At 53.7% G+C, this 23,721-nt stretch overlaps 10 protein-coding genes across 10 annotated transcripts; 8 read left to right on the plus strand and 2 right to left on the minus strand.

Moving 5' to 3' along the window:
• Positions 1 to 911: 911 nt before the first annotated feature.
• PG986_008837 (uncharacterized protein) lies at positions 912 to 3,193 on the plus strand (the record flags this gene model as incomplete). The annotated part of the gene is made up of 2 exons (XM_066845059.1): positions 912 to 1,808; positions 1,865 to 3,193. The coding sequence occupies 2 exons, from the start codon at positions 912 to 914 to the stop codon at positions 3,191 to 3,193; spliced, it is 2,226 nt and encodes a 741-aa protein (XP_066697457.1).
• Positions 3,194 to 3,298: 105 nt separating this feature from the next.
• PG986_008838 (uncharacterized protein) lies at positions 3,299 to 4,366 on the minus strand (the record flags this gene model as incomplete). Its single annotated transcript, XM_066845060.1, has 1 exon — positions 3,299 to 4,366. One exon carries the CDS (start codon positions 4,364 to 4,366, stop codon positions 3,299 to 3,301), a length of 1,068 nt encoding a protein of 355 aa, XP_066697458.1.
• A 1,748-nt stretch (positions 4,367 to 6,114) lies between these two features.
• On the plus strand, positions 6,115 to 7,308 carry PG986_008839 (uncharacterized protein; the record flags this gene model as incomplete). The annotated part of the gene is made up of 1 exon (XM_066845061.1): positions 6,115 to 7,308. One exon carries the CDS (start codon positions 6,115 to 6,117, stop codon positions 7,306 to 7,308), a length of 1,194 nt encoding a protein of 397 aa, XP_066697459.1.
• Positions 7,309 to 8,021: 713 nt separating this feature from the next.
• Positions 8,022 to 8,906, plus strand: PG986_008840 (uncharacterized protein; the record flags this gene model as incomplete). Its single annotated transcript, XM_066845062.1, has 4 exons — positions 8,022 to 8,213; positions 8,309 to 8,366; positions 8,434 to 8,835; positions 8,899 to 8,906. 4 exons carry the CDS (start codon positions 8,022 to 8,024, stop codon positions 8,904 to 8,906), a joined length of 660 nt encoding a protein of 219 aa, XP_066697460.1.
• An 85-nt stretch (positions 8,907 to 8,991) lies between these two features.
• On the plus strand, positions 8,992 to 9,708 carry PG986_008841 (uncharacterized protein; the record flags this gene model as incomplete). Its single annotated transcript, XM_066845063.1, has 1 exon — positions 8,992 to 9,708. The coding sequence occupies one exon, from the start codon at positions 8,992 to 8,994 to the stop codon at positions 9,706 to 9,708; it is 717 nt and encodes a 238-aa protein (XP_066697461.1).
• Positions 9,709 to 10,565: 857 nt separating this feature from the next.
• On the plus strand, positions 10,566 to 11,753 carry PG986_008842 (uncharacterized protein; the record flags this gene model as incomplete). Its single annotated transcript, XM_066845064.1, has 1 exon — positions 10,566 to 11,753. The coding sequence occupies one exon, from the start codon at positions 10,566 to 10,568 to the stop codon at positions 11,751 to 11,753; it is 1,188 nt and encodes a 395-aa protein (XP_066697462.1).
• Positions 11,754 to 12,635: 882 nt separating this feature from the next.
• Positions 12,636 to 13,574, plus strand: PG986_008843 (uncharacterized protein; the record flags this gene model as incomplete). The annotated part of the gene is made up of 1 exon (XM_066845065.1): positions 12,636 to 13,574. The coding sequence occupies one exon, from the start codon at positions 12,636 to 12,638 to the stop codon at positions 13,572 to 13,574; it is 939 nt and encodes a 312-aa protein (XP_066697463.1).
• A 955-nt stretch (positions 13,575 to 14,529) lies between these two features.
• On the plus strand, positions 14,530 to 16,200 carry PG986_008844 (uncharacterized protein; the record flags this gene model as incomplete). The annotated part of the gene is made up of 1 exon (XM_066845066.1): positions 14,530 to 16,200. One exon carries the CDS (start codon positions 14,530 to 14,532, stop codon positions 16,198 to 16,200), a length of 1,671 nt encoding a protein of 556 aa, XP_066697464.1.
• Positions 16,201 to 16,400: 200 nt separating this feature from the next.
• PG986_008845 (Cytochrome P450) lies at positions 16,401 to 18,287 on the minus strand (the record flags this gene model as incomplete). The annotated part of the gene is made up of 6 exons (XM_066845067.1): positions 16,401 to 16,558; positions 16,610 to 16,748; positions 16,831 to 17,189; positions 17,334 to 17,513; positions 17,584 to 18,075; positions 18,212 to 18,287. The coding sequence occupies 6 exons, from the start codon at positions 18,285 to 18,287 to the stop codon at positions 16,401 to 16,403; spliced, it is 1,404 nt and encodes a 467-aa protein (XP_066697465.1).
• A 1,722-nt stretch (positions 18,288 to 20,009) lies between these two features.
• On the plus strand, positions 20,010 to 23,346 carry PG986_008846 (uncharacterized protein; the record flags this gene model as incomplete). The annotated part of the gene is made up of 7 exons (XM_066845068.1): positions 20,010 to 20,416; positions 20,511 to 21,072; positions 21,123 to 21,223; positions 21,328 to 21,485; positions 21,548 to 22,405; positions 22,731 to 22,918; positions 22,981 to 23,346. The coding sequence occupies 7 exons, from the start codon at positions 20,010 to 20,012 to the stop codon at positions 23,344 to 23,346; spliced, it is 2,640 nt and encodes an 879-aa protein (XP_066697466.1).
• Between the last annotated feature and the right edge of the window lie 375 nt (positions 23,347 to 23,721).

The raw sequence follows: 23,721 nt of genomic DNA on the forward strand, positions 1-23,721 counted from the left end.
CGCCCGTTAAAATGGGGTCCCGTAGTGGAGTGGAGGGGTTGCTTGGGTGGTTGCTAAGCTTAAATCCGTCCCCTAAGCTCACTAACTCAACGGCAGCTGTTCAGGCCATGGGGCAGGGCCAAATGAAAGAAGGTCCAATGGCTTCAAATTGCAATCGAGTGATGTACCTGGGAGATGATATATATCTCTAGTGATTCATCACCATACTTGACTGTCTTTTGCGAGCAGATGCGAATGTTCGATGCGAATGTTCGATGCGAATGTTTGGTCCAAGGTGAAATGCCCAGCCATGCAGGGGAGCCCTGAGGCGGGGCGCTGACCTCTCCACAGGGTTTCAAGGAGTCCTGGCAATAACCTCAAATGCTACCTCGCCTTTGAAGTAAGGTTAACAATACCCGAGCCAGTTTCAAGATCAACCTGTCAACTGTCAGCCGAAGAAGACGATAATATTCTTTCTACTGGATCACAAGTTTCAATACTGGCATTTGTTCAAAGTTGATAAGTCCGGCACCCTGACTGTGCATTTGAGGCTCCCGGGCAGCCGCAGTCGCAGTCTTCTAAGCACTGAACTTGCAATCACGTTTGGAGTTGGACGCAGCCGACTGGCGACCTTATGATCGGCCTGAAGTCGGGTTGCTTCCCCTCGTTATCACAGAGAAATGTTCAGCTTATCTCGTATATAGACCAATCATACCTTAGGTAAGTAATCAGCCCAATGACGCAGACTGGTGTAGCCTTACTGGTCTTGGGTTCAGAACCCCGTGTGATCGCTTGAAATGCCATGACTCTGCCCTTTGCCTTATTTTCTGTGGAATTTGATCGTACCGCAACGGCAAAAGAACACACTACCGTTCAGTCATTGGTCTCCAGTCATACCAGTCTTGAATTTCAACTCAGGAAACTCTTGTCCCATGGATCCTTTATCGCTGAAGCAAATGCCCAAGGACCCGGATATACTCTGCGCGGTATGCGAGGCAATTGATTGGTCCGAAATAACGAGGCAAGCCCAGGAAGAAGTTAATGCCTGTGTGGAGGTCCGCCGATTTTCGCCGTCGGATTCTCACCAAGAGCTCCGATCTTCAAGATGCCAGATCTGCCGCGCTCTGGCAACCATAAAGCCAGCAGAGCTAGATGTATTTACTGCCAATTGTATACTAGCATCTGGTTGGCCGCTAGCTATTGGGCCGCATCGCCCACAGGAGGTGCATCTCTATGTTCTAGAGGAATCCGACGTGGGAAAACAGGGCACCAATAGGGACATTAGGGCCCTGTGTTACAAAGCAGCCAGCAACCTTGGCTTCCTCGTGTTTTCCGGCCCTTGCCTTAACAACAAGGGATATATTTATTCGCTCATCTCGCAACAACCAACTAGTGTTTCGACCAGTCTTAGGCCCCTGCACGAACGCCCTCAGGGCATCTTCGACGATACGTTGTCCAACCCATCCCGGGAAGCCTTACGGATTCGAAGCATGAAATACCGAGGCAGTGGTGAGGTGCGTCTTCTAGATGACTACCCTGACTTTGCGTACATCAAGAATGCAGAGCGTCATTGCCGCGCCGGAGAGCCAAATTGCCAGGGACCGAGGGGCTCAGTGCCAGAGTTGCGGTTACGCGTCATTGACTGTCACACAATACAAGTGGTTGAAGCCCCGGCAAACAGCGAGTATGTCGCTCTATCCTACGTGTGGGGCGATGCAATAACGACCTTTGATTGCCAAAGCAAAGAGCCTACTTTCCCCATCGTCGTACAGGACAGCATCAAGGTTACTCTTTCACTTGAGTACCGCTACCTCTGGGTTGACCGACATGTAAGTAATACTTATATTTACCCGGAGGATTTGAGAAGACTAAAGTTCGAGTGTAGTGCATTAGTCAAGATAGTGCCCATAAAGAACACATGATCCACAGGATGGATGAGGTGTATAAACGAGCTGCCATTGTCATTATAGCTACAACCGGGAAGAGTGCCGACGATGGCCTCCCGGGTATCAGTGTGAGGCGTAGCACACTACGGGAAGTCACAGTGGGGTCTTTCACATTCCGTCCAATTCCCCCTCATGGCCTCGAATTTCTTCGAAACACCAGATGGGCCACGCGTGGATGGGCCTACCAGGAGGGCTACCTCGCCAGGCGCCGGCTTTTCTTCACAAAAAGCCAGGTCATATTTATCTGCGACTGCAAAATATTTCCAGAGTCGATGCCGTCCGGTCTGGCGCTGATGGACCCAGGGGAGTCCATCACTGCCCTGATCAGAGGCCCAGGAACATCATGGACAGCTGGGTACCGTCCGATCTCTCATCGACTTGGGAGTGATTATCCACGGCTAACATCCAAGCTTATGGAATTTAGCTCAAGGAAGCTGACGCATGATGACGACTCCCTTCAGGCTTTCCTGGGCATTCTCAATGACCACAAGGACGGCAGTGACCTTCAGCATCATCTATGGGGGGTTCCGATATTACCAAAATGTCCACCCTATTCGTCACGTATTGCTTTAGACTGGACGCACAAGGCCAGCCTGACTGCGCGGCGGCGCCATGGATTTCCTAGCTGGTCGTGGGCTGGCTGGGAGGGCACTGCTGTACTTCCAAGCTACAGGAGCATAAACATATCTATGATGTACCTGGATGAAGAACGACACATGCCTCTGGAAACAGTCTACCGTGACTGCGGTATGAAGAAATCATGGCCGAGACATTTGTACTTGAGAGCGAAAGTCACAGAGGTCACGTTCGTACCCGGCAATCTCGTTAAAGCGCTCCAAGGTTACGACTACCACGGAAAATACACCCACCCAGAAATGCTCGCCGTACTACCTGTGACGGAGACCGAGCACATGGCTTCAGCAGCCTTTATCGACGAACCTGTGGAAATGATGACACCATATCCTGCCGTCATATTGAAAGAGTATGAACCGCGCAAGTCACTGTCTATTCCGGAAGGACAGTCTGAGCCAAGTTCCCGGGCAACACTACTGGTCATGAAAAGGCTGGATGACCATTTCGAACGCGTAGGCATAGTGACAGTTGGGCCACTCACACCTTATGCCGATATGGGTCCAGTGAACTTGGGATTATGTTCTGCTGACCTCACTACTGGCAATGCCCAGTTGTCAACACTGGCGGGCCCAAATCGTCTGACGCAGCAAAAGTGGCGGCAACATGCAGTAAAACAGACAATATGCTTGGGCTGAACAATTTCAATCTACGGGGGAGTACAGTTTAAAGGTTTCTTGGTAATATTATTTTATATTTCATAAATCATAATCTAATCGTGCTGCAATTATACAGTCGCCATCTTAATCCTTGATCTTGAGCACGGCCTTGCCAAAGTTCTCGCCCTTGAGCATGCCAATAAAGCCCTCGGCGGCGTTGTCGATGCCCTCGGTGATGTGCAGCTTGGCCTTGAGGCTGCCGTCGGCGAGCCACTTCTGCACGTTGGCCTGGTGCTCCTTGGTGTAGGCGGGGCCGAAGTCGGGCTGCCCCACGATGAAGCCGCGCATCATGATGTGCTTGGCGAAGAGCTGGAACAGGTTCTTGACCCCGTACCGCTTCTCGGGCGGGCAGTTGTAGCCCTCGATCATGCCGCACACGACGACGCGCCCGTCGTCGTTCATGGCGTCCAGCGCCGCCTCGAGGTGCTCGCCGCCCACGTTCTCAAAGTACAGGTCGATGCCCTGCGGCGCCAGGCGCTTGAGCGCGTCCGCGGGCCGCTCCTTCTTGTAGTTGAAGCCGCCGTCGAAGCCGAGCTCCTTGGTGATGAAGTCGAGCTTCTCGTCCGAGCCGACGGAGCCGATGACCTTGAGGCCCTCGTGCTTGGCGACCTGGCCGACGACCTGGCCGACGGCGCCGGCGGCGGAGCTGACGAAGATGGTCTCGCCCTTCTTGGGCTTGCCGATCTCGTGCAGGGAGGAGTAGGCCGTCAGGCCCGGCATGCCGAGCGCTCCCAAGAAGAAGCCCGGCTCGAGCCCGTGCGGGTTGTCGAGCTTCTGGGCCGGGTCGACCTTGTAGACGCTCTGGACGGGCGCCTTGAGGTCGATGGTGATGTACTGCTGGAAGGGCCCGAAGGTCTTGATGAGGTCGCCGGGCTTGTGGTTGGCGGAGTCGGATTTCAGGACGCGGGCAATGGTGTCGTTGACGACGGGCTTGCCGAGGTCGAAGGGGGCCGAGTAGCTCTTGGTGTTGGGCTCGCGCATGCGGCCGCGCAGGTAGGGGTCGTACGACGCGTAGAGGACCTCGGCCGTGATGCCGCCCGCGGGCGGGGCGGCGTCGGCGTCGAAGCCGACGTCCTCGATGGTCAGGTGCTCGCCGGGAACGGGGAAGTTCTCGGGGACCTTCTTGAAGATCAGGGCCTTGTTGACGACCATGGTGGTGGTGGTTTGGTGGTTCGGCTTAGGTATTAGTGGGCTTAGGTGCGCTAGGGGGCTTCTAGCGTCGCGTGGCACGGGTTTGTAAGCTTCGAATTAGGGTGCTGACGGGAAGAAGTTCAGCTGAATGTCTAGATGGATGAAGACACAATTGATGAGATGATGAGATTGATGATACTTCGGATATCAGACTACTTCGAGGCGGATTCTCTTGCTGTCTTATACGGCTGAGCGCATAGTTGGGTCATTGTTGCCAAGCACCGAGGCTACCGGTACAGTTTGCATGACGTTGTCTAGAATGGAGATATGGAGCAGCATTACTAAAGCTAACACCGATGCTGCTCCATGCGGCTTTTTCCGCACCGTCATGGGCCCCTAGGTGCCGAACGATCTGCCCAGAAATCTGCCAGTTTCTGCAGCATGCAGTGTTGGAGGAAAATAACACGTTGGAGATCTTGGCGATTCAGGGTCTTGGGTAAGCAGGATCGGTCGTAACCGCCGTCCAAGATTCGGATCAAGATTGAGCGAGGATTGCGAGGGACGACCCTTGGCGGTTGCAGGGGCGGACAAGGTCTGAGGGGGCGCTGCGCGGCTCATTGTTCTCCCCTCTCAAGTCAGCAACAAACAGCGCGGCCCCTCCAGGCCTCTAAACTCCGAAGAATTGGCAAGATCGGCGAAGACGTTTGGTTCTGAAGACCTTCTGCAGCGCACCGCTTCTCTGCGGCTCCAGCCGATCCCACCACGGACAATGCTCGGGGCGCACTACAGGTTAGGTAGGCTGTGAGGCGAGGTCGCGGCGGGCGTGGAGACGAGCGTCGTACGGCAGAAGGCGCTAGAAGCCGCGAAAACAGAAATGGCCTGTTGACACTCGCACAATGCCCACTAGCGAACAGAATCCGATGGCTGGTCTGCATCCACTCGCAATTCGCATATAGTACAAGACTGATCACGAATCCGACATGCTGATTGATGGCGTGTTAACTGAACCCAGCCATGCTTGACCTGATCCCCACAAGTAGGTGCCATTAACGTTTCCTCTGCCCTACTGCGCCGCCCGAGTACTTGCAGATGGTCCATCTAGACATGGTCATTTCAATAGGCCTGTGCCTTTCCTTACTAAAGATGATACCTAGGTTATATCATGTCGTCCTGTCATCGTCTCATCATTTGAGGCCACTTGGTAGGTTACTGAAGTACCCGAAGTACAGGACTGTCTGCTGCGATGCGCCCGGCGGGATTGCATGCATGAAGTAGGTAAGTCCAATACGGTCGACCACGACGTCGATGCCAAGGCTCAACCACTGTAAGGAGCGAATGCACAGTCTAATGGCAGAAAGCAAGGGATAACAGCCACAGCTGATGAAACGACCGCATCGTAGTCCTTCGCAGCTCTTTGGAGGCCCCGAATAAGAAGCAGCATATGGGGGTATGCTCTGTTGTAATTGTAGAAGGGTCAATCCCGGCGCTGTGGTTCTTTACTTATAACACGCACCCAGCACCTTGCCCATTGGCTCAGGTTAATTGGCTTGGCCATTCAACTTTATAGGACTGCTCTCACCAATTGGAATGCTACTAGTGAAAACCCAGCGTGCCAAACATCACTATCTCATCTTATCAGACTTAGTCTGATCATACCATCTTGCATCCCACGCCGAATGAGCAAATTTGTATTCTTGCTCATACACAACACGCTTCATCCCACTTCAAGTGACATCAAGATACTGAATGGTCTGATACATTCTGTCATCATGTATCTGTTCATCCTCGCAACCTTGCTGGCTCAGACCCTGGGTCTGACAGTCCTCGGCGCCGTGTCCGACATCAACGCCGTCAACAATGTCGCCGCCAGCACTCTGCCTTTCCCATCCCACCAGCTCTTCCAGTTCGGGCAACTTGGCACATGGATCGAGAACGTCGCTGCTCGCTCCAATGGCGATCTGCTGTTCACCCTGTTGCAACCTACCCCCCAACTGTACATCCTGACGGCGGTCCAGTCTGATAGTCCTCAAGCCACCTTGCTCTACACGTTCCCCGACATGACTGGCTTGCTGGGCATCACCGAGATTGCGCCCGATGTCTTCGTTGTCGCAGGTGGCAAGTTCCACGGCATCGCCGACCCGATCTTCGGCACCTTCTCGCTCTGGCAGGTCTCGTTTGCCGACTCTCATATGCCTTGCAAGATCAATTGCAGCCCTGACAATAAACAGCCATCTTTCAAGAAGCTGCTGGATTTGCCCGATCACGTCTATCCCAATGGACTCACCAGTGTCCCTGGTAAACTAGGTGTGATCCTCGTCGCCGACTCCACCGGCTCACTTCTCCGAGTTGATGTCAACTCGAACCAGGTCGACACCGTGGCCGCCGTCCCGGAAATGGTTCCCGTACCTGGCTGGCCTTTTCTTATGGGCATCAACGGCGTCAAGATCTACGACGGTTACGTCTACTGGACCAACAGCTTCGCCGCCACCATGTACCGCATGGCCATCGATGAAGACGGATTCCCAGTCCCCACTTCTGATTCTTCATCAGATGCAGGTACGACTACGAATGCTGCTGCTGCCGCTGCAACCTTCACTTCCAAAGTTGAGGCAAGCATCAACTCTACGAAGGTGACGGTCGAAACGGTGGTCTTCATGCCCATCACCTTCATGGACGATTTCGCCATTTCCGATGACGGAACCCTGTGGATCACGACGAACCCGAACAACACGGTCGTGTCCTACAACCAGGATACAGGCAAGAATGCCGTCGTGGCGGGTGACCAGACCCAAGAAGTTATGGCGGGCGTGAACGCGGCTGTTTTCGGCCGGACGGCTACGGACAGCCATATTCTCTACGTGGTCACAGCTGGCGGTCTCAACAGTCCTGTGAACGGCACGTTTGTCGAGCCCGCCAAGGTTATGGCCATCGACACCTCGAATGCGGCGGCAGACGGGTTCTGATTGGATGAACGAAGAAACGGCTATGTACTACTTCGTTACTCATGAGGGGGGATGGTACCTTCGGTTGAAAGAGCTTGGACTTGCTACTGAATAGTCTCGTCTGGTTACCTTTCCATCACTAGTTGGTCACCTAGGTACTTAATTCGGGCCTAAAGCACCCAAAACACCAAACTGGGCATCGCCAGCAATGTCATCTGTGCCCCACTTCTCTCGCGTGCCTCCTAATTAGTACCTGTCTGAGTGATTGTTCCCTATTGTCCTCACTTTCTGGCTGATCTGTTATTGTTTCCCCGTCCCTGTTTCTGTCCACTTTTGGACTAGTCTGATTTGCCGATTGGCTGATTTCTAGTTAAGCTTGTTTTCAAGCTTATTTATTTGCGTCTCCTTCCTCCATCAGACTAACAACCACCAACCGACACAGCAGTTGCTACGCTCTCCAGTACCCAAATCCACCTACGAAACCGATCCTACAGACACATGAACACCTCAACCATTCGCAACAACCCCTTTCGCTTCGGCTTGCAAAGTCCGTTGCTTGTTGCTTGTTGCTTGTCTTCCGAGAAATATCTCCTTTTCCGCTCTCATATCCTCCCTTTCATGCTGCCTCTCACCTCTGACGGTCACACGCAAACACACATTACGCGACTCGACCTTTAACCAGCACGCACTCATCCCCGCCGACTTCACACATACCGATCCTTGTCACTGCCGTCATGGAGTGGTCACCCGTCCCCGACTTCTCTCTCGCTAGCGCCCTCGCGGTGATCCTTACCCTGGGTATGATCGAGAAAACCAAGGAGACTGACTTACGCTTTACGCTCCTACTCTTCGTATTCAACCTCTTTGCGCTGAAGATTGCCCTGACGGTCATCTTCCAAGCCTACTGGCCCCCAGAGGAGGTAAAGGTAAATATGCTTGACTAGTCCATTCCTCCCACCTCACACGGCTTAGTTTGACAGCACTGGGGTTTGTACACATACTAATCAAGGGCGCGCTACAGGTTGAGAAACATCCAAGAACAAACGCCTCTGAGATTGACGTGGTCAGCCAAGAAGATGGTAAGTTGAACTTCTTTTCCCATATTCCCTCTACAAACATACCTAGACATTATTTAACCCATAACAGATCGATCCTTCTCGCATTCGAGCTCAGTACCATCTTGGCTGAACACCACGAAAGACCCTGATCCACCACTGCTCAACTGGTCAAAGGTGTGGACCATGCTAGGGGACCTAACGGCCCTCATGGCACGAAGCCGCTTCCTCCAGCTGAACATCGAACCCAACAGCGGATACATGGTCGTAGCCGGGAGCGAGAAACAGATCAAGGCCCTCGGCTTACTTATGATGAACGCCATGAAAGGCTACGAAAACGGCCCCGCCTTTGTCGACTTCATCGACATCGAACCGAGCCACGAGTGGATCCAGGCCGTCGAGGACTTCCTCAGCCCGCGCCCGACGAGTCACAAGGAGCTGATGTTGGCGTGCCTGGATTACTTGAACCCCAACAACATCGACTGTCTTGATAGTACGTTCTCATACCCTCCCCCCCTCTTTGGTCCCCAGGCGGACCATGACACATACTAACTAGATATCTAATACCAGATGCCAAACTGAACAGTATTGAAGCCTTCAACCAGTGCCACAAAACCATGAAACGCATCATGACCCGCAACCAGCCCGAATGGCGCATCGTCCTCCTGGACGCGACCCAGCAGCTCGTCAACTGCGCCACCACCCCCAGCTGCGCGAGGACCTCTACATCACCCTGACGGCCCGCTACAACGGCCTCCAGCCCCTCAGCCGCGCCATCCGGCTCGTCAAGGACGTGACCCCGGACGGCCTCAAGCTCTTCCGCTACATGCTCCAAAACGATCAGGTGCCGGGCTCCCTGGGCCGCTTGCTCCAGGCGGCCGAAGTCGTCATGGACCCCAGAAGGTTCGACTGCGTTATGGCGAATACGGCACGCTTGCTCCGCGAAGTCCAAAAGCTTGATATCAAGAACTTCGTGAAGCTCCGCAAAGAGATCAACAAGGCTGATGCGGAGGTTAAAACGATTCAGCGGCAGGTCGTGCGGAACTGGCGGCTCCTTGTCGCTACGCGGGACTGGGGCCGCGCCGCGTTCTCGCAGAAACTCTCGTCGCAGGGCGGGTTTGAGCAGGTCCTGGCGGTGAATACTGTTGAGGCTATCCACGAGTCCTATCTGGGGGCTGCCGATGCGGACGGGCCTGGTCATGGTTCCATTCCCGATGCGCTGAAGGAGCTTTCGTATGTTGAGTTGGTCAAGCTGAACAATATGATCATCAAGCAGCCGCACATGCATGGACGGATGGAGGAGATCGTGGCGATTCATGCGCCGGGCGATGCCTCTGATCCACCCCCGTTCTCGGCTACAAGCTGAGAGGCAGGAGAGCCGGTATGTACTGTTTAGCCCCCTCACTGCATAACTGATCCTAATAAGAACAGGTCATCAGCTGGACTGTATGTGTAGTACTGTAAGATAACCCACGGGGTTGTAATGCCCACCAGCGCTGGCGCTTAGGGTTCTGCATAGGCCGGCGTACTTGTGGAGGAACCCCTTACTCATTACATTGTCGCTGTTTGGGTTGGATTGTACGATGACCCCCCATTACGAGAGATGAATATGATACATTAGTTAAGATCCCAGGAGGCCGGGGTTCGGTCTCAGATATTGTGTTTATACAATTTTGCTTTGTTATTTCGGTCTTGTTTTGACGGCACCAGGTGTGGTAGTTTTGTAAGCACACGATGTCGCGGAGCCCGTGTCCCGAATCATTAGGACCCAAGGATTTCAGGTATTGCTACTATCAACCTTCTCTGATCCACAGAAGAACATCCTTCGGCCATATAACTACAGGAACTCATCAAGGACAAGGAGACGTTGAGTAGTTGTGTAATTACGTAAGCGCCAGGGGTAAATGCTGGCCAATCGAGTATACGCATCTGCCCCACCAGGACCCGGCCCCTTTATTCTGCTTAAAACAGGCGTCACTAAGCACAACTTTGCTCCACGGCCACGCTGGCAAGGGCTCGCCGTCCCCCCAATGAGCTTCACGAGAACTGGACCTTCATGGGAACAGTCCTCCACACCTCCCAACCTCAATCTTTCGAGCGTGTTTTCCATAAAATGGATAATTTTCACCAGCCGTCATCACCGACACTTCGGCCCAGCAGCGGAGACCCGAGCCTCTCCAATCCTCCGTTGCCTGCCCGCACGCATAACCCAGTTGCTGACTCATGCATCCAAACCTGAGCTTCACGCAGCAGCAGCTCCTCGGCAAGATGGTCAACCACAAGGTGCTGGAGGAGGTCCTGCACCGGCTGCACCCGGCCGTGGCGGAGCAGCGCCTGGCCCAGATCGCGACCGACGCCCAGCTGCTCAAAGCGCTGCCCTTCAACGGGGACCACCTCGACCAGCTGCGCCGGCTGCTGCAGTCCGTCGTCCGGAACGGCCGGCTCTCTGCCCGCGAGGTCGCGGACCTGCACCTGCACGCCTGGCCCGACCGCATCGTCGAGGCCATGGTCGAGGGCCTGCAGCCGTCGCTGTCGCCCGTCGTGTCGGACGAGGAGCTGCACCTGGTGTGCCTCCGCTTCCTGAACGCGAAGAGCATCAGCGTCCTCAAGCACCCGGCCTTCGCGAGCGATAGCAATAACGGCTTCGAGCGGTACTACGACACCCTGGAGCAGCAGTTCCGCGTCCACAAGAAGGACACGAGCGACCGGCTCGTCCAGAAGATGATCAACCGCATCATCCACAAGGTGACCCCGGCGCAGCGGGAGACGCTCTACTACGCGCTGATCTTCGTCTCCGGCTGTAGGCCGCCCTACCTCCCTTCGCAGATACTTCAGCTGGCCATGGCGTGCGACGCCGACGTGGCGAAGCAAGCAGTCCCCCATCTGGACTTTTCGTGCCAGTCGCCTCCGGTCAAGAAGGTCGTCGCATTCCTGAAGCGCTCGCGCTGGACCATAATCCCCGGCGTCGGCAAGCGCATGGATCCCCATGCCACGGCCGAGCTGTTCGAGCTCCTGCAGCGGCTGGACCGGCTCGACATCGACGTCGTGTCCACGGCCATACGGCGCGCCCACGCGCGGCTCCTCTACATGCCGCGGTTCCTCTCGCAGAACTACCTGGCCGCCTTGTGGCGCGACTCCGAGGATCTGCACGTGGCGTGGCAGCATCTGGAGTCGGACATCATCGGCGACCACTTTGCGAACAGGCGGAAGGAGGTCGAGCCCCTCCTCAAAGGCCTCGTGCACGCGTGCTACTCCGGCTTCGACAAGCATCGGATGGTCCCGTCCAGTCTGCTCGATCCTGCGTCCCGGGACCTCGTCATCGACCTCAATAACGCGGTGATCGAGTACCTCAAGGATAAGGGCTGGGACTACCAGGGCGAGTTGATCTTCAAGAACTATAATAGGGGTTAGTATGATATCGAGTGTTGACCCCCGAGGGGCTGTACTCCATCGAGATGGATGTGATGGTGCTAAACAGTTTGATGAGACATACGTAGGGCGTCGCCCCTGAGGAAGAATTACGAAGATATGAACTGGATGAGACGAGATCATGATATAGATTGCTACTTTTCATAAATACCCTTTCCCAATTTCCGTTTTGAGCTAGTTGAGTTGGTTCCCCCTAAGCCGATTGAAGAGAACCTATTCGTACCCAACCCTGAAGATCACCGGCGGCGTGAGGTACGTCCTGGCCACATCAGTGAAACAGCATGTCAAGGGAACGTGAGCTTCTCGTGAGCTACGTCGGCGAGCTACGTCGAAAGTACAATCAGTAAATCCTTGATCTTGCATTCAATGCTCGTCCATTGCACAATCAGCCGACCTCCTCCTACCTATAGATTTATTCCTTCCCTCCACCCAACAAACCTTCTCATTTTCTCATTATCATCGTTCCCAGTGACCCAACTGAGACTCCCGCCTCCAGTCTTGACTTGCACTTGCTACTGTTGCAAAACATCATTACGTTGCGCTTTTATTTCTACGATTCATTTGCAGTTTTTCCACCCCATCAGATTCATCTCCTCACATTCGTTCGCACCAGCTTTCATCGGACTCATCTGCATCACCTTCATCAGGTCCAGCTTACTCTTACTGGACTTGCCATCATTCATTCTGCAAGACTGTCTCGCAACCACTCAAGTACCAGAACATCACATCGTCCAAGTAAGTAGCGACTGTGACTCAGCGGATCCCCATCCGCTGCAGGCTTCACAGCCTATCACTTCCTCGTCTCCCGTGAGATGGATTCCTGTGCTAATCGGTACCTTTAACTCTTATAGGCAGTCCGTCATCATGGATTTCTACGATCTTAAGGACACTCTGAAGACCCTGCAACCTGGCGTCGCACAACGTCGAATTGAGGATATCAAAACCAACGTGAAGCTTCTCCACGCCATGCCATTTAATGGCAACCACGTCGGCGCGTTGTGTGACGTTCTACAATCCATTGTTCGCAAGGATACGTCCGGATACCTCAAGAACTTGTCGGTTCTCGAGGAAGTCGTCAAACGACCATCCAACGTCATTGAGATCATGATCACTTTCCTGAAAACCGAGACGCCCATCACCGATGACGAGCTCCTTCAGACCATCTGTTTCTTGTCCAGCCACAACAAGATCAAGGCACTGAAGAAAGACACATTCACCTCCTACGGGGGCGAGAGCATTTACAAAGACCTTACCAAGCTCTACGAGTCCAAGGACACCAGCAGCAAGAGAATCCGCAAGCTTGTCGATACGTCGATCAGCGACGTCGAATCTCATGATCGCGAGGTGATCTACTTCCTCCTCACCTCCGGCAACGTCGCCCCTCCGCTTGCTTTCGACATCGACCGCGTGGCCAAGCGCTGCGATGTCGACATCGTCAGACTGATCCTGGAGGAACTGCCCGGCACCCCTCTAAAACAAATCACAGACCTGATCAAAGGCTCACCGTCCCGCCAGGGTGGAGAGTCGAAGAAAGTCAAGAAGTACACGACCAAGCTTGCCTGGCTCCTCCGATTGATTAGCGCCCACGACGCCCAGACCTTCATTGCGGCCGTAAACAACGCCAGCGCTCGCCTGGCCATGCTGCCCCGGCACATCGCCCGGAACTACACCATAGCCTTAGAATGGCTGGAATCCAGCGAAAGCTCCGACAGCTCCGGCAGCTCCGGCAGTTCCGGCAACTCCGGCAACTCCGGCAACGAGAACGCTCAGATCGTCAACAATGCTATATACGAGAATTCCTAGCGCGCCGGAAAGGCCCTGAAGAAGATCGTCAAGGACGTGGAGCGCGCCTGCCGCGACGACGAGGATGCTCCCCGGCACCGCAAGCTACCGCGCAGTCTGCTCGAAGCGCCGGTCGACGACCTGGTCGACATCCACAACGCGCTGATTGGGTATCTCGACGAGGATCTTGATTACGAGGGCTACTGGATTGTCCAGTGCGAGCTCTAGTCTCACGAGATTTATCGTTGTGTAGTAAAGCTCAACTTTGGCTACCGATGTGGAACGACATCGCTCGATTCGGAAGGGATACACTGCCTGGGTCACAAATAAATGGGGAAGACGACAGCTCGTGTGTGGATTTGGGCTCGCTGGTATAGAGCAATTCGTGCGAGGATGATTCGTTATTGTCGGGAAATTGTGTAGGATTAAGATAAGAACCATGTCTATACATATGGTCTGATACGTAGAAGGTACTATCCTTCTGAATGAATTACGACGAAATGAATCAATCAATATCCTGTAATGTTATTAGCTTTCTGCGTCACCTATTGTCTGTGTTACCTCTTATTATTCCCTTGGACCTGGCACATCAGAGATGGCGAAGATCCAGGGGTTGCCATTGAGATGACCCGTGATCATCCGGCTTCAACACGCGGCATATGGTAAGTCGAATGAAGAGTCGGCAAATACGTGCTGTGCCGCATGTACTTTTCGATATCACCTCGCTTACCCCGGCCTGATTCGAATAGGGCTAGATCCCCCGACCTACATCCTTGGCGTTGTGCCAATACCGCGTAGACCCAAGTGTGCTGTTACTCATAATAGTGGAACCTCGCCCATGCTTACTCATTTTAGGCAGCCATGGGGACCTATTCAAAACCAACAAGAAGACCACAAGCGAAAGGGACTCTAGTTTCTGTATTTACATGTCGACTACGGTAGGTTATTAGACTTCTGAACAACTAGAACCGTAGATATGTATTACTCCGTGGTAGAGCCGTATCTTCAACCTGGAGACAGACAAGGAGACCGAGCCTACCTGTCCGAGATCCTCCAGACCTGGAGCCCCGAAGCCGACCCCGGCCACGCCATCGGCGAGGCCCTGCACTGGGCCATTTTCAAAGGCGACGACGCCGCGGTGCAGATGATGATGGACGCCGTCGTCAGTCCGAAGGTACAACAATTGTCCGACTCCGGGTTCACCCCGCTGCTGGCCGCGTCGCAGCACGGCCGGCTCGCGATGGCGCGCCTGTTCTGGCGTCTGGTCGGGCCCGAGGGGCGTTGCTATCCTCTCAGCAGCCGACGAGGAGGGGGCAGAGGAGGCCGAGGAAGAGGCCGAGGAATCCTACGGGGAGGCGGAGTAAGTCAATCAAGCAGAGGAGAAAGCAGCCCACTTACTTGTCTCCGCGTGGCGGCCCGGAACAATCATGGAGATCTGGTGGCCTACTTCCTCGACGTCTGGGATGGCTGGGCCCACGACGAGAAGCAAGAGGCGCTGAACGATGCCGCGCACGCCTGGTGTGATGACGCCGTAGCCGTCTTGTTGTCCAAGATCGCGTACAAGTCCACCGACCTCCAGAAAGCGCTGGAGAAGGCGGTCATCAGACGGATGATCCTCATGGAGTCTCCAAGAAGACCAGACCCCACCCCCGACGACTTCGACAGCCAGCGGCGCCTAGTCCGTCGCCTCATAGACGCCGGTGGCGACCCCGAGGGAGAAATCAGTTCCAACCATTGGCCTCTGCTCCATCAGGCCGCCATGTCACCCAAATGCGACGGCGCCTTGAAGGGCCTTCTCGAAAAGGGGGCGGATCCCAACCGCCCCGGGCCCCAGGGCAAGAACGCCCTCCACTTCGCGTGCTCATCTTTCAACCCACTTCGCCCCCAGACTACGGCTCTCGAGATCCTTCTCGTGTACGGCGCGCGGCCTGATATGGCCGACGAAGAGGGAGAGACGGCACTCCACGGCGTCGCGCAGTTCGGAAGCCTCGCGCAACTGCAGCTGTGCCTATCGCACTGTCGCGGCGCCTTCCCCGACGCCCCGGAGAGCATGCTACACGTAAACAAGGCGCACGGGGAGTCCCTCCTGCACTACGCCGCAGCCGGCGGACAAGAAGACGACATGATCGAGTACCTCCTCGACCTGGGCCTAGACGTCAACGCGACCAACGACAACGGCTGGACGCCGTTGATGTGCGCCCTGGCCCCTACCCGACTGAAGATGGCACGCGGGATGTACCGCACCGCCATGACCCTCTTGAAGCACGGCGCCAGGGCTGACACCGTAACCGACGAGAGCTGGACCCCTCTGCACGCCCTGGGGTCGTGGGGTGCGCTATGGCAGCCGTATCCGGTCCCCAGCTCGGAGATCGGACGGCTGGCCCGGGCGCTCATCGCGGGCGGCGCGCCCGTAGCCGTCGAGTCGAGCGTCATCGACAGCTCTTCCTGCGGTACGCGGACACTGTCGGGTGTGTGGGGGTTCCGGATGCGCGTGTTTCTCGAAACGACGGCGAAGAACACGTTGGGGAAGGACTCGGACCCGATCGCGGAGTTTACTACGCCGCTCATATGGGCTAGGAGATGTCATTCCGTCGACTTGGAAAGGGCTATCGAAGAGCACTTGGTGAGCATAGACAACGCTGCGTGAATGATCTTTCATCTACCTGTCATATCAACTACCACGACAGTTGCCACGGACTACTCTACTTCGTCCACATCCTCGTTATAGTTTACGTTACAGTTTGCAGCGGTAAGTAGCAAACAGGGGCGACCGCGACTGATAGTCACGATAGGACCCTGGTCCCTTTGCCAATTCTCATAGTAAGCAAACCCTTTTCTATAATCCGCTCATCGCGGCACAGGCAGAAACCGAACATAAACCTCTGGCTTCTCAAAGAAGCCGTAGTGAAGTAAGTCCTTCTCCAAGTCAACTCTCTGCCCCTCAACCTCGACTACGTCAAACGACCAGAGGACCTTGGCCAGGAACAGCTTCGCCTGCGTCCACGCTATCTCTCAGCCCATGCAGACCCTCGGGCCGAGGCTAAAAGGGTACAAACTCTTGAGGTGATCATTGGAAAACGCTGGGTCGTAAAGTCCATGGGAGGCAGGGAGCCATCGTTGGGGCTGGAAGCGGAGCGGCTGATGGAAGTAGTCCGGATGCCGCGCCAAGGCCCAGATGGAGGACTGTACGTGTGTCTGGGAAAGGGAGAGTTAGGAAATCTCGTCATACCCAGTACGCGATTTTACTTACCCCCTTTGGTATGTATTGTCCATCTACCATAGCCCCAGGGCTGATCCGCGGCAGGCCTGTATTGTTGCTTGGGAGCATGCGCAGCGTCTCTTCGATACAGGCGTGGAGATACGGCAAGGAGGTCAACTCGGACCCAGGTTTGATGTCCTCGTAGTTTAAAAAGGCGTCCCGGATTTCTCTGATCAAGATCCGATGGGTCTCGGGGTTCTCGAGCAGTAGAAGGAGGGCGCCGTAAAACAAGTCGCCCATGGGTCCCCAGCCAGCAAACATAACTTGCAACGCGACAGACCCCGTATGATAGAACTCTCCCTTGTCCGTAGGTACGGGCGCGCCGACTAGTGGGATGAAGTCGAAGTAGTCGGGGTGCTCCGTATGGCCGCGTCGGTCTATTGGGCATATGCGTTAGTATGTGCGGGCGTCTCATTATCAACCCATTGGCATCAAGACGGACAACAGAGGAATTGCCGGAGCACACTATGTAGGATATCAAAGAGTCACAAACGAAAAAAAGAAAAGAAAGGGCATCTTACCAACACGCTTCATCACAGTATTCCGCGTCGCCTTCTCCATCTTGGCAAACAGCGTAATCTTGCCAAAGGGTGCGAACAGGTACTGAAGCGGCTTGATGAGTGGGAAGCGCTTGAACACTTGGAGAACGGTCGCAAAAGAGTTAAAGCTGAGCATAACATCAAGGTTCACCGAATCCTTCACTATTGGCCATGGTTAGTACCCTAGGAAGAAGTGGCGCCTCTGCAGTAATGGGTAAGGGGTGGTTATTACTGTCGCGCATCTGGTACATCCTCTGGTTCAACGCCAAGTCGGCCGCCATATCCAGAGCCAACCAATTGGTCCATGCCACCAGCGGGACGCCGATGGTCTTGTGATCCGAGACGAGCTCTTTCATCCTCGTCACAAAGTAGTCCATGTGCTCGTGTACGACGGACTCTAAACTCCGCAGGAACCGGCTGTTGAAGGCCGGGGCAATCTGCCGGGCCACGCTGCGATGCCGGACGGGATCTTCCTCCCAAATGAGCCCGCCGAGGTCCTTGCCGCGGTTCTGGAAGTCGGTCTTGACGAAAACCTCCAGTCCCTTGTGCTGCGGCGCGTAGATGTCCGTGAAGGCCTCGGGAGTAAAGAAGGCGAGCTCGTTGGGCGCGATCCGGACGGCCCCGGGTCCGTATCGATGCAAGATGCTCTCAATCGCCCAGGGCCACCGCCCGGAGAGCCAGTAGTAGGCATACCAGAGATTGGAGACGGCAGCGAGTCTCGGCCCTGGAAAGCGGGAGAGGGGATGAAAGTATAGCAGGTAGATGGCTCTCGTTCGTGCATATGTTGCGATATGTGACGATGATTGGCATTGGAATGCCGTATTGCAAGATTGTCAGCCGGGATCAGTAAAGAAAGAGACGCACGGCGCCAAAGATTGTTGAGGCAAGAGCTACGGTGCTCAAGTCGGAGATGAATATCAGAGGCTGGAAAGTCATGCTAGCTGTCTAGCTATGCTGGGTCGCTTCAAATGAACGGCGAGCAAGAGGGTAGATAATCGAGAGTCCAAGTATATCATTCAAGAATAGCTACCTAGAGAGATGTGATGCGCAGAACACTGAGGGGACTGCCTTGAAGCTGGTTCCATGAGTCCCGAATTAGCGTGGTGCAGAAATGGGCGTTGGGTGCAAGGGATTAGAGGTGCAGTACCAAATCGAATGATTATGCGAATGAACATTGACCAAAGAAACCAACCAGAAGGGTGGGTGGTAAACCGGCGAAGCTCCAGTCACCCTGCGATTTATCAATATTCAAAACCCTCATGGTGTATGCGATACTGGTTGTTGGTTTGGATACATTCGCTTGGAAGCAAGGGGTGCTGTTGCTTAGTGAATTAGTTGGGTCGTTGGGAGGGCTAGAAGGCTAGAAGGGCACAGGCTTGACAGGCAAGCTCATCCCTGTATCTCCTCTTCAGAGCCCCACCCCTCATCAACCCATCAAGCCTTACATCAGCGTACGACAGTGACGAACTACATAAGTTTTCACCCTCAGTCGGCTATGCAGAAGGGGCAGTGTCCTGTAGCTGTCGGTACCAGTTGGCTTCTCTCGCAATCATAACAGAAGGGTGCGACGTCGAAGGCACTGCTTATGCGCAAACGCCATTCGGGTTTCGGTCTGCGCAGCCTGCAGTGCAAGGCATACCGTTTCGATGCATATCATCCACGAATCAAACTCTGGCCTTGATGGAAGGCCGCTTCCCGCCAGCCTTATGTGCCCTTTTCACTCACTGTGCTTCATTATTAGCCTGGAATGACTGACCACGACTACGAGTGTGGTACTGGGTACGCGTGTCTATGTGTGTATTCAAAGACTGGCGGGCCATCTAGCTTCCTACAACTCGCCTACTCGCGAGCTACCCCACGTGGCCACAGGAGGCCGAGAAATTGGGCGCGCATAGATGACTTCATCCAAGAGACACTCAGTGATTCCACAGAGCACGACATCGGAAGGCAGGATGGAAAGTCCGCCTATGCCGGTAGTGATGACGGGAATCAAATCGCAAGTTGACAGGCCCTGAACGCCTCTGCATGGGCGATTCAATTGAACCCCCAAACCGACGAACCCCAAGTATCCAGCCCCTGAAAGCGCCATAACAAGCATATACTCTCGAGGTTATCGAATGCGCCTCGCTGTCCATGATGGAACTTTGGACTTCTCGGTGTCTTGCTTGCCGTTACATTCATCGACATGAAATACGACGTCTTGCGACTTCGTCGTGGCTATGGGCGTCTTGGAGAGGATGCAGGACTTTGTTCGTGGCCAACACCGCCACGGTCGATCGCGGAGCCTTGCCAAATCACAATCTGGATAATAAGTATACTGACCACGATTGGACTACGTAGCTGCATGCATATGTATCCTTGTGTAACACCGTGTGAGCCCCGGCGGGGTAGTAGTCAGCCTGACCAGTTTGCCTCGTTGTCGGGGGTTTTTGAGCAAGCCCTGCCAGATATTTGCCGTCTTGCTCTCTTTTCCTCACTTCGGATCGATACCAAGTTCCTTACTTAGCATCCAGGAAGGCCTCGCAGAAGGTCACGCGTCGCTGAATCACATTCCAGAGGAATCGGTTTCCCATCGCCATTTCCCCCTCGTACTTACTCACATACAGCTTCCCTCAGTATCTCAATAAGCACCTGTCACTTGTCACCAGATTTTCAACCATGGCTGAAGTCCTCGGTGTCGTCAGTGGGGCAGCAGGTCTGACCTCCCTGGTTCTGCAGGTCGCAAGCGGCACCAGCCGGCTCCGGAAAGCATACAAGCTCACCAAGAAGGTTCCTGTCGAGGTCGGGATGGTAGCCAGAGACCTTGACTTCATCTGCGAGGTTGCCAAGAGGCTCAATTGCACTGACAGTCAGACGGGTCAGGCCGATCTCATCGTCGCGCACTGCATATCCAGCATTCAAGCCTTGGCGGAGGCCATTGATGCCCTGTCACAAAGGGCGTCCGACTTGGACGCCCAAAAGGGGCTCAAGACCTCTGCACAGAGATTGAAGTGGATGTCTTCTTGTCAGGATGATCTTGAGTCGCTCAGGAAGCTCGCACACGATGCGAAAGTGAATCTGATGCTGTAAGCACCTTGTCTCTATCACAATGCAGCTACTTGCTTATTCCTTATTCTGCTTCCACTCTTGCTTCGAGTTCAGGCTGACTGGGAGTAACAGCCTGGGTCAGTTGGGCATGCTCCAACCGTCTATTTCGCCTCCTCTGCAGCCACCACAGTTGGTTTCAACCAATGACGGGCCCAGTCCCAATATCTTTGATACATCGACTTCTCTCCAGACGCGTAGCAACCGTGGTCGTGGTCGCCAGAGCTGCCTCAAGAGATGCTGTACCTGTCGCTGCCACATAAAGGGGTCTGTTCGACATCGTTTCTGGGCTTTCAAGTACACGCCCCTGTCGATGATTCTTGGTAACTGCGACAATCCCATGTGTGACGGCAGGCAATACATGTACTCCTTCAGGGTGGCTCTCTCCCAACTCGGTTTCCCGTGGGCCGTGACTGCTGCCATAGGCATTCAGAGAGAAGCAGATGGGTACTCCATTGGGCTCACGTTACGGCCGCAATACATTGTTCGATATACATCACCAGGATTTGAACTACTTCACTCTGTTAAAAAATATTGCATTACCCTTGATGAAGGAATATCAAGGTTCACCGAGATGTACCTAACGGATCCTTCCTTTATACATCACATCGATCCAAGTGGAAAAGGATACATAGAGGTATTTATTGTTTTTGTTTTAATTTAGAGATCATTTTAACATTTCTATAGAATCTCATGTCGGATTGGTCTCTTGACATTGATGACGTTGTATCCCTCTTGCGGCTATTCATCGCCAATTTCAACATGACACAAGGTCTTGATAATATCAAGTAAGTCTAACTGTTTCACTACTTTCCCTTAAAAAGATCTCTAACAATATGAGATATATCAGTTTGCTATACAGCTGTATGAAATGGACTATACTGGGTCCAAGTTTTTACCTTGTTCTGCTTGATGAGCTTGTAAACCTTGGATTCGATCCAGCATCCTTGGAAGAACCGGACAACCGCGATATAGATCGGGGGTTAGATTCGGGATCGCTTGGCCATTTGTACTTCGAAGTTTTCCAGAAAATTATACCGCTGGATCCAGGTATGCGTTACCAAATCAGTTCTCATCCTTCTCTACTATGCTCTGGAATTAACTATCCTCAGACTTTGGAAACACATCATCAGCCCACCGTGAAATCTTCCACAATCCAGCCAGGGCATTGATGACACTGCGTCGTAGCCCCGAAAACCTGGACGCTACGTCTAACTTTCTAGGGCAGACACCTCTGCATTTGGCCATTATGCAAAACGACTCGGAACTGGCTCGAGCATTGCTAGATGCTGGTCATCCTTTGGACGCCTTGGATTGGTGTGGAAGATCTCCTTTGGATTATACGGCCATGCTAGGATATAGCGGATGTGCAAAATCCTTACTCTCGGAGGGCGCTGACCTCGCATACGCCCTCTCCTCCGTGGACGGCCCAGCCTTCATCGAATTTGCGCTTCTTCACAAGCAACGTGATTACTTGGTCGAGGTTCTACAACACATCCAGACCTCAATCCCAGATGATAAACGACAAAGCCTTTGCTCGTTCGTTGCAAAGCAGATACTATCAGGCATGGCTCATTGTGGACCTTCTTATTTCCTGCGTCGGTTTTCATATGATGACATCACTGCTCTGGTCATCATTGTAGATGAGATCAATTTAGAGCTGGTTGGAAAGCACTACCGAAGAGATTCTGAGTGGTTCGAACCGCTTCACTGCATCTGGCCCCTGAAGTACGTTAAGATCTTTGTTGAACATGGATATACCGGATTCAACCGCAAAGACAGAAGAGGCACGACACCTTTGATGGTTGCAGCTTACGAAGGGATCCCAGCATTGGTTCAGTACTACATCGGAATGAATGCATTAGTCAACGACCAAGACAACGTTGGTTCCACCAGCTTGATGAAGGCTCTTGGGGCATGGCTGCGTTGCCGGAACGCGATTAGGCTCAGTGAAAGCCATGACTACCCAGGTACGGTTAAGTTGCTTCTGCAAACTGGCGCAGATATCACGATGGCAGATCACTGCGGGTGTTCTTGTTCAGATGGTGGATGTACGGCCTTGCAGGTCTTTTCCTGCCAGTCCGATGCCGAGAGCATGTATCCCGACAATACGGGGTTGTTTGTTGCAATAGAATGGTTGAATCTGCTCAAGGACCTTGGGAGGGAAGAGGATTCACGGATTTCCTTGGTCAAGCTTATTCGACGCTACCGTTTCGAGGAGCTCGAACTTGACCACACATGTTGCCTGGGGCAGCGGGGGGCAAGGAGTATTCCTGCACAGTACTATCCAACCAGCCGAATCAGCTGAGAAACATGCACAGCTTGACGCGGAGATGAGATCCATCGAGGGGCTCGGGTTTCAAGAATTGAAGAACAAATGGTTTCATCAAATCTTGAAGAGCTATGACAAGCAACTATCTAACCGGGGCCGGTTACACTGGAAGGAGGAATTGGACCTCTTTAATAGGGAAGCGAGACCTGTGGTAAGTTACTCTCCAGAGCCAGTCATGCAGCTTTGCGTGCGACCAAACGCTAACTTCAATAGGAGAGACCAGGACCTCCCGTCCCAGGCTACACCATAAATTACCGCAACGACAGTTTCGAGTATACTTATCGCCCAGATTCACTACCGAAATGGGTGCTCCAAGTGCTAGTCTGGTACATGGCGGATCTAGTCAAACAGACAATGGATCATTCTGAAGACAGACACGAGGACTTGGAAGAGGTGGACGATCGCCGAATGTTGTGGGTTGCGGAGCTTATGGAGGTCATGGAGATCCCCATGAGTCTCTTACAAGAAGAGTCGCGCAGGGACTGGTGGATTTTTCATTATAAACCAGACGGTGCTGAAGCCGCCATCTCGTACTTCGTCAACATAACCGCTAAACTGTTGTCGAAGAGGTCGGCGTGAGAACCTACCGGAAAAGGGGGAGAGGGCGCGAAACAAATGCAGATTTAGCTTGGGCATTCTAACGATCAACTCGAAATCATGCTCTCAATCTGAATCATGTGCGACTAGTATCAAGGCAATCAATTGCTTAGCCAGGTATGCGAGCATTGCATATAAAATAGCTATTACCAGCTTCCTATCACGATAGAAGGTCAGTCTGGGCAATGATGGAACGAGTCGGACGCCCTAATCTCAAGCCGTGATGTTCCGCATGAAGGCAGCCGGTGTTCTTCGACGGAGAACAAGCCATCTGTCAAATGTGGAGGCAGATTTGCTTGGATTACTAGCTCCTTCTACATCTGCTGGCGAGGGAGAAGGCATCCTACTTATACTTCT

Source organism: Apiospora aurea (genome assembly GCF_038362705.1).
Source record: "Apiospora aurea strain CBS 24483 chromosome Unknown utg000006l_segment0_segment0, whole genome shotgun sequence".
Taxonomy (NCBI): domain Eukaryota; kingdom Fungi; phylum Ascomycota; class Sordariomycetes; order Amphisphaeriales; family Apiosporaceae; genus Apiospora; species Apiospora aurea.